The sequence below is a fragment of the Myiozetetes cayanensis genome, unplaced genomic scaffold (assembly GCF_022539395.1).
Source record: "Myiozetetes cayanensis isolate MyiCay16 unplaced genomic scaffold, myiCay2020 scf1, whole genome shotgun sequence".
Taxonomy (NCBI): Eukaryota; Metazoa; Chordata; class Aves; order Passeriformes; family Tyrannidae; genus Myiozetetes; species Myiozetetes cayanensis.
The window spans coordinates 19,210,796-19,220,214 of record NW_026086604.1 but is presented as its reverse complement, the minus strand read 5'-3'; the positions used below and the strand labels follow the sequence as shown (position 1 = coordinate 19,220,214).

General features: G+C 37.3%; 1 protein-coding gene across 15 annotated transcripts in view; it reads right to left on the bottom strand.

The window, feature by feature from the left end:
• Positions 1 to 4,227: 4,227 nt before the first annotated feature.
• UBR5 (ubiquitin protein ligase E3 component n-recognin 5) overlaps positions 4,228 to 9,419 on the bottom strand; it is an 87,670-nt gene continuing 82,478 nt past the window's right edge. For all 15 annotated transcript variants that reach the window (XM_050307727.1, XM_050307718.1, XM_050307708.1 and 12 more), the window contains 4 exons: positions 9,023 to 9,136; positions 7,534 to 7,678; positions 6,799 to 6,884; positions 4,228 to 5,690 (listed from right to left, as the gene is read on the bottom strand). In XM_050307727.1, coding sequence (XP_050163684.1) covers positions 5,478 to 5,690; positions 6,799 to 6,884; positions 7,534 to 7,678; positions 9,023 to 9,136 — 558 coding nt within the window. In that variant the 3' untranslated portion in view covers positions 4,228 to 5,477. The remainder of the gene's footprint in view (positions 5,691 to 6,798; positions 6,885 to 7,533; positions 7,679 to 9,022; positions 9,137 to 9,419) is intronic.

Below are 9,419 nucleotides of genomic sequence, written 5' to 3'. Positions count from 1 at the left end.
CACACCTGCCCTTTTACCAATGCACAGCAAATCCCTACTTACATGGTGTCTAAAGATTCATATACAAAGGAAAAATACTGCAAAGGAAATGTACCTCAAGGATTAACAAAATAGTAGTTGTCTGTTCTTGCACCTCCACAAAAATGCACCAACTTCTGTTAGCTTTGTTTTATATAAATTAATTAAATCACACACACAACACTGAAATACAGAAAAGCACTTGTGGAGCTGTAGAAGAGTGTACAAGCAGAACAAACATACATATCCAATATGGCATTATGCTCACTTTTGCAAAATTCCAGATTACTTAGCTGTACCTACAATGCCCTGTTTAGAACAAGCTCCCTGCTGGGGGTGTGGAAGCTGCAGTCCTTTCTCAGCTCCCAAATGCCAGGTGTGACAGCAGTGGTCCTGCCCTCGCCTTCACGGCCCATACCTGCACCGATCACAACAAGCACATGTGCTTGGAGTTGTGGAGGTGCTTCTGCACAGGGAGGGACTCTGATCCACAGGACCACATCCACTGTCACCTCTGGAAAGCATGGCACAATTCCCGGAGGTGCAGAACACCCCACAGCAGGGAGGGGAGAAGATCCATGAGAACAGCCACTCCTGCAGGGTGGCTTGTGTCTCCACAGCAGCTCTCCCACTGCAGTAATTGCAGTTACTGGAGGTGCAGCAGCAGCACACACAGTTAGTACACTACTGGACAGACGCAGACCTAACAGGCTCACTAGCACAGCTTTTGTGTTCCCAAAGCTTGCACTTTCACAGAAAGGCTAAGTCCCAAAATTTTATCTACAAATGCAGTCATCACTGCTTTACCTAATGCCTTTTCCCTCCCTCTCCCAAAAAGTGTTACTTTTTGGGGAATACTTAGATGCCTTTTAAAAATGGTTTATTAATTTTTTTATATGAAAATACCATTTCGAATTGAAAATTTTTCATTTATAAATTGAAGTCAAATCTGCTTTTCAGCTTAGTACTGTTCACTGTAGGAAAATCAATTTCTGAATAATTTCAGTATGTCTAAAGCATAAAATTCCCCTAAATCTCCTAACAGAAAAACTTTATCCTAAGTTGTGGCAACAACCTATTTTCCAGTAGGTTCACATGACTGCAGTATTTAAGCATAGGCATTTGTGTTAGCTGCCACAGCCACTGGATACTGAAAAGTTTCACCGTCATGGAAAAAAAAGTCCTGAAACACCTGGAAGCAATCAACTGCCTTGTTATACTAATGTCTATTACTATGATAGTAATTCACGGTGATAATAGACAAAAAATACCTTTATATTAAGCCATTGGCAAAGGGGGGGAAATAGTCTTTCACAGGATTCTGTTTCAAGCAAGACATCCTCTCAAGTTATCCTCTTAGACAACTCCACAAAAAAATCCTTAAAAGAGATATAAAAAATTAAAAGCCCTCCCTGCTTCTCAATTCAGCAAATCTGCTGAGTAAGATACTCAAAGAGCTGCAAATGAAAATCACAAACACAGTTTCCAGCTAGCAAAGGACACATCAGAGCTCCTCATGATGCTTGGAAGTCCTACCAGGCAAGGACTACACTGTGATGGAGGCCAGATTCCAGCTGTGAAGCCTGTTGGCGTCCTCCCCACACAGACCATGTGGGAACTTCCAGCACTGTCAGTTCAAGGACTATAGTCACTGAAGCTTTCACCTGACCCATTCACCTACCCATTCTAAATGTGTGTGGACATTCATTCCACCTCAGGGTAAGTTAATGCTACAAGTGCTGAAATCCAGTTAATACAAACTTTTAAAATTTTCTATTTGACTTTGGCAGACCTGATATTAAATAGACAATTTGAAGAGTTCAGAAAAAAGGTCAAATCCTACAAAGCTTGAAGAGAAAGGGAATCAGAGCTACTGAGTGAGGTATCTGTAGTTTGCCGTACAGGGCGGAAGCCAGAGAAATGCAAGTGTCAGTGAAGCGAGTAGAGACATAGAAGCAGCTCAGAATGGCATTTACAGATGCACACACAGAGAGACATGACCCAGAGGTCATAGGACACTATAAAAAGGGAGTTAGGGCACAGCAATGAGCATCTGAAGAGGTTACTGCAAACCTACTGAACAATCTTTCATGTGGTGTTAAGAGTGACCAAGAGCCGTGCTGAATTCGGGCTCCCCTGAGAAGCCAACTCATGGGAGGTGGTGGTGCTGCCTGGGAAGCTTCTCCCACCTGCACACCAACTACCCGCTCTCTACACACTTCTCTTCAGATGCACATGTGAAAGGAAGCTTTTGAAAAACAGCAAGTCTCTGTAATTTGCACAATTGCAAAGATAAACATAGTTTAAGAGATGAGGAAAATTTCCTCTGCGTCCCTGAATGCTGCTGAACAAGGGTATTGCTTTGGATTCACAAATTTACCAGTTATCTTATGGCCAAATGACTAACTTGCAGGAAGAAAAGTCACTCCCAAACCAAAGAGATGGGAAGGGCCACATGATGACAAGTAAGTCCATACAATTTTTCACTCCTGGAAAATTATCAAAGCTGGAGCAAGCAATTACCTTCTCTGTTGGATACAGCTAGCTAAGGAACAGAAACCAATGCCAAGAATCAGCCATGGAAGTTAGAACTACAGTGTCAGTTTTCCCTAGATTCAGATTAGGAACTACTCTAGTAGTTGATCATAACATTTTATTAGTAGCTACCTTTATCTCCTCTTTCAGCAGTTATTAACAGCTAGGATTTAGACTATTAAAAAAGTGTAAACATTACAAAATTTTCCTTTAGCTAGTTTCTTTACCACATTTTAAGTGAACTAACAGAAGGGCTTAAGTCAAAGGGAGAGGAGGTGTACGATTTTAATAAACATTTTTCTTATTAAAATCTTGATATAGTTTAAATATACCATACAGAGGAAAAAAAGCTATTTATAAAGCTACATACACATTTCAAGTCAATGACGACAGCATAAATCATTCTAAATTGCCTCTCTACTTATCAGAATGCCTTGTGTGTGTATATATGGTGAGCTACTGTGTTATCTGCATAACTTTTGTCTAGCTATACATTACAGGACTTAAAAAATGTTTAAGCTATATACAGAAATATATATACATATAACATATATTTATATGTTATACATACACATACACTTATATACATATACACACAATACATATATATATATATATACACACAGTACTTTACATGTATATATGGCCTTTCATCCAAGGGCATTGGATACTTTTTTAGTACATCAAGCCTCACAAAGCTTTGTGAGGGAGAGAGCTTTATTTTACAGACTGTAGGTTTGATGCCTGTTCTACACAGTTTGTTTTTTTGCTTTCTACTAACTTTACACATTTCAGTTAGAGGCAGTTTTGGTAATGGAAATAATTACACTAGTTTGAAATCCTGGCATAAGGTATATGTTGCTCTGTACCTTTGTAACTTACCCTCCTTAGTATTAGAGAGCAGCCATACCAAACACCTCTATCCAGATTTGTGAGGCTGTACTGCTTTTTATTTTTAATTGATACTAGCATAGCAAAATCAGATAAGTTTTGAACTTAAGGTACACTGGAGGTCACAACAGGAAATCTCAAACCAACTCCAGTCCTCGTACATTGAAATTATCCTTTTCTAGGATGACTGATTAAGAGGAAGTATTAGTACGTGCAGAAATAATTCTATGTCTGTTTAATTTATCTGTAGTTTAACTACACAAGCCTGGAACAGCCTTATTTAGAAACCAGGATTTTTAGCATCAATTTGGCAATTGGTGATGAGACTTTGTTATACTGTACTACATATCTCTAGCAACTAAATAAATTATGAAAACAGAGGCTTTTTTGAAAATCAGATGTAAGTAACTTCTGGTCATCTTTAGACTAGCTGACAGAAAGGAAAACCCAGTGGAGCTCTGGCAAAGGTGAGCTCCACTCGGATTTTGATGGAATATTAGTTTAGCTCTTCCCAACAAAAGGAAGGAAAAAAACCCATTAACATGGACTCCTGGGGTTAGAGAAGCAAGAAAGAGGGAGAACATCACCACCACAAAAGCTCTTACCCCTTCAATACTTCAGTCTGCTAAGCTTTCAGAAATTTGTTTTGACACAGGAAAAGTATCTCCCTCCTTTATAAATTAATTCCTAACTCTCAAAAATCTCTCAAGCCTTAAGGAAAAGAAGTAAGTCAAAGACTGCCCTCCCCAAAAGCAACCAACCACTTCAAAAGTGAACATACAATGCAGTTGGAGAATTTTATTCTAACCTAATTACCTTGAGATTTTTCAGAACAAGCCACTTTTCCTTCAAATCAGTTCTGTGAAAAGAAGGGGTTGCCTGGCCCGTTTCTTTCAGGATTCTCTGCTAACTGTAAAATGTGGGCTGAATGTCTTCTGCATGTCAATTTTTCAGCTACAAAATTCAGATTTTTAATGAACAACTATGTTTAGTGTATGCTGTTAGCTGAAGTATAAATGGCTAAATAAATAAAAACTATTGTTTCTTCAGTATGACTTGGTATTTTGTCTGTAATTTCTTTATTAAAAAACTGTAACAAGATACTTAAAAAAAGGCTAGATACAAAAGAAGTTAAGCGGCTCACGAACATTGAAGTTTTCCAAAAAAATGTATCTTCAATAATCATGATCTTATAAACATTTTACAGTTACCAGAAAGTGCCCAGGCTGAGTTTACATAGTTAGATAATGTAGTACAAGTGTTGAGTTAGAACTGGTAGTGGAACAATCTCCTGACTGTCTGTTCACTGTAACAAGGATACAAAAATGTTGATTGTGAACTATGAAATACTGTGCATTGGCCTCATCATATATGTACAGGGGGGGAAAAAATAACCAAAACACTAAAGGTACAGGTTACATGCAAAATATTAGGGATGGTATCTGATGCGCCAGAGTTCAATGCAATAGAACAAAAATTGCAATGAAAGTGGTTTCATAAGTGAACGATCCCAGCTCCAGGATCTGAGCTGTCAGGAACTTTTTACAAGTTCAATATACATGATACACAACTGCAGCCAACCACAAATTAAACACCATAAAAAAAAAGTTAAAAACACAGAACATACTTAATTTTTTATTTTGAAATTCCCTACTCCCTCTATACAAGAACCTTTGCTGAAACACTTTCCACAAAGGCAGCAGTGAATTTTCAGAACATTTTACATATTTTCCCTCAGCAAAAAGATAAATCACAGTGTAAATTATATTGTTCTGCTGTCATCTTTGGCTGGGGTTAGGCAAAGGAGTTATTGACTAGCAAACTGCAATCACAATTTGCAAGTTGCAATCACAAATTGCTAGTGCTCCGTAGGCCTTTACGTTACAAATTTAGTACAGGAATGTTTGCATTTAAATCTTTAAAGTACCACCAGGGGTATGACAGCATTAACTTTCATAAACTTTTATAGACAAATGGAAAAATCTACAAAACTTAGCTAGTAATATTACACAGCAATACACACTTTTTATACTCTACACAAAACCAAAATTCTTGGTCTTAATGGCGAGTAACAACTTTTGTTTCAAAATCTGCTTAGAGGAATAGAGTGGGACATAAAGGCGAGAAATGCAAGTGTTTGCTGTAGGAAGATGTTGGTCATCTGGTGGCCTTATTGTGATGGATGGCATAGGCTGGAATCCCTCCTCACTGGCAGGCAATGATGGACTTGAGGTCCAAAAGTAAACCTGAAAAAAGAAGATGGCATTTAAAATGATGCTGTACAAGGCTGAAATTCATACTGCCTACATGTTGTGTAGGGAATAGGTTAAAAAAGAACTGCACAGTCACAGCAAGTTTGATCACACTACATTCTCTCCAATATGCCAACTAAACTCCGTAGTCACACTACATTCTTCTGCAGTAGCTTCCTCCACTTTCCTTCCTCAACTGCTCATTGTTAAAACTGGTAAAAGCAGCACTCAAAATTATCAACAAATCCTCAGTAAATGAAATGTTCCCAAATCATCTGGGAAGGTGGTGACTGCTATCCATATAAAATGCATCAGAAATCCCTTGCAAACGAAACAGTGACTACAGAATGTAGTACTGGTACAGACAAAAGGCAGCAGCGGAGAGTATTTGGTTTATTGTCTCAAGTGTGAAATACTGAATTGCAGAGCTGAGTCACCACCGAAGAGTAACCATGGATACTCCTTAAAATATGTGCTTTAGAGTGTTCATTTTTCAGAGCAATCCTTGTTTCTTTTTAATAGACTGTAAGGGAGAGACAGTACTTTGAGCAGTAGAAAGTTAAAAGCAAACAGTTTTAGGAAGTGTACAACTAATACAATTTACAAGCAAGTTTTACAAAATGAAACCCCCTGAACAGTATCATGTTCTCTCATGCTTCTCACCAGCTATTCCCAGAGGGCTTTGAGAAGGACATAGTATCATTACTAACATCTTCCAGAGAGGACACACATATTGCCCTTGGGAGACACAGAAGTCAGATGGGTAGATGTTCCTTGAAGAGAACTCAACCTCAAAACCCTACTAGCCCACAACACAGTTGAGGAACCACAGTTACTCAGCTTAAGAACAGCTGTGCAGACTAAAAGTGTGCTTCCATGAGAGACCAGTGAATATGGCTAAGGACACACCATGCTTACTTTTGTTGCAAAGGTTTAGGATTCACACCTCCTTTCCAGAACTGACAGTCTAACCCAACCCTACTACCCTGCTCTGCTATCTGAACTCTTCATGTACAAAATCTCTAATTACAGTTAAAAACAGTAATGATGCCACAGTTACTCCAATTTTTCTGCATGTCTCAATTGGGAATGAGCAACTTACTAGATCTTGTCTTTCTGTCATACTCATCTTCTCAACTATGGACCAAAACCAACGCTTGAATTGCAAAAGCTTCTCAGCATTTTCTCCTGTGTGAAACAAAAAAGATACACAATTCAGCTGGTACACTGGACAATAACATTAAGAGATACATTTTACATGTACTGCAAGCTGGATCTCAGCTACAAGCACATTCATAAAGTCCTTAATTGGAGACAATAATAATTTCAAAACTAATACACGTACCCTTGAATGCCAGGCTAACTCTGACATACCTCAGTACAGCTCCCACCACTCCCTCCCAAAAAGCCTAACTACAGCTAAATTCAGTTTAAAAATGATGTAAAAAATATTAGACTTGCATCCATCCCATTTATACTTCTAAAGTTAGGTCACAGTTTTCACAAGAAAGATATACTACCAATAATATGATCCTTGTATTTAACATAAGTGACAGCAAAGCTGGGAAATGTCCTTTCCCCACCCTCTCCTAACTGAAGGTAAATATTTTCAAAGGAATGTTTTTTAAAACCACAAACAAAACTCCCAAACCGAAACAAACAAACAACAAAAAAAAAAGCCACAAAACCTCCAAGTCATAATTTTATTACAGGTTTCACTGACTTACTAACTAATGTCAAATTTGAAGAGGTAGTTTAACGCTGGTAACTACTCCACACAGAACAAACATTGTTCAGTTATCCATGCAACTCCATTTCTGAGTAAGTTATTTCATACCTGACTCATCATTGAAAGAGGTAAAGCTGATTAGCATTTGCACATTTACTTCACCACAGCCATTTACCAAAAGCCTGAAATCTTCTGCTGTCAAATCTTCTAATGAATTCTTTGGAAGTACATCCAGGAGACCCTTCCTCATTGCCTTAAGTGAAAAGCACAAGATGCACATTGTAAACATAAAACTTTAGGACTGACTTGAAATGCGTTACTGAAAAGTTTCACGTGAAATCCACCATTAACTCAAAACTTATTCTCTGAGCTGTTCTTTTCTTTCAAAGCTTTATCATCTGAGATGCACATTTTCTGAAAGAAAGAACTGCACCAATCTGATAAACCCTACGTACTACAGCAAAAGAAAGCAGTAATGGTTTGAGCTAATATTTCACCAGGAGCAGAAGCATATGTACTCTCTAATGCTAAAAAGTTCAGGTACTTTGCTGAGCTGTGCTCAATCTAAGAATTCAAACTAAAAATGCATCTTGAATGTCCTTTCTTGTTTGGACCTACATGCCAACTCTGCTTTAAAAATGTTACACACACACATATATTCTATATAAATAAGTAAGTAATATCCTGAAAAGATTGGAAATTCAGTTTTCAAAATGGAATATTACGAGTAAATTTGCTTTACTAAATCCCAAGTTGAATACAAGTGTAATGGTTTCCAACTCTTAAAATAAAAAAGAGTCAAACTATTAATATAGACAGACATGGAAGTTAAGTAGCTTAATTCCAGGAACATGTTCTTTCTGTGAGAATTTTGGACCTCAACTGCACAGAGGTGATCACTGCATAGAGGCAGTCTGCTCACTTATCTCAGACGTGCAGCAGGAAACCACAATCATCACAAGCGACCAAGTTTAGCTGTACCATCATAGGACAGACTAGACCTTCATTAACTGTCTACAAAGATATATTGTTCCTTAAGTTTTATTTTAAAGAAAAATATTTTTAATATGGTTTTCTAGCCAATTTTTAAGTTTCCTTTGAGGCTAGTAATATAAGAACAAAGTTGTCTGTATCATAACTGATTTTTCCTTTTAAAACAAAGATGCAAATCACAAGTTCAAGGCGATTTATGTCAATATTTTGAATTTTAATTTCTATCATTGTTTATAAGTATAAACAAATCAAAGGTGATAAATTATTAGAACAAAGTAGCTGCCAAATACAAAGCCAAAGTTCCAAGAGCACACATGCCATTTGAGCTCAAAAAAATGAACATATATACTTAAACAATGACATCTACCGTAAGAGAAATTATCTTTCACTCTATAAAAAAAAGAAATTGCTCAAACTACTTGGTCTTCACAGTACTCCATGAATAGCTATAAAATTTTAAAAAACTAGGAAATTAAATACTTCTCATCAAGCTGAAAAGACTTCAAAAGAAACCCGATTAGCAATACCTAATGAAAATAATTAACTAACTTAAATCTTACAGATATTTTTTCTCCTTTTTAAAAACGCTCCACCAAAGACTTACATGTAAAGGCTGTTCCGCTACTACCAGCATTCGGTGTTCTGCATATTCCCGGACATACTCATATACATTCTGAGGAGTGACTGGTATATTTACACCATTGGAAATAAGTTCAACCTATGGAAAAGAAGTAAGGACCATTTAAAAGGGGGGGAAAAGGAAATGAGACTATTATAACCACCACAGTATGCTACACAGTGATTTATTGATTTATTATACCCCTAAAAACAAGCAAATTTGCTAGTACAGGTTAGTTTTAAAGATTCCTTAGGATGGACTATGCTAGCCAGGCTTTATGGTAGGCTCTACATCACCTTCAAGAAAAAACAAACCCATGCTTCAATGTCTATGAAGAACACTGTATTTAAATTTAGGAAAAGTAAAATGTTGTGACTGCCAT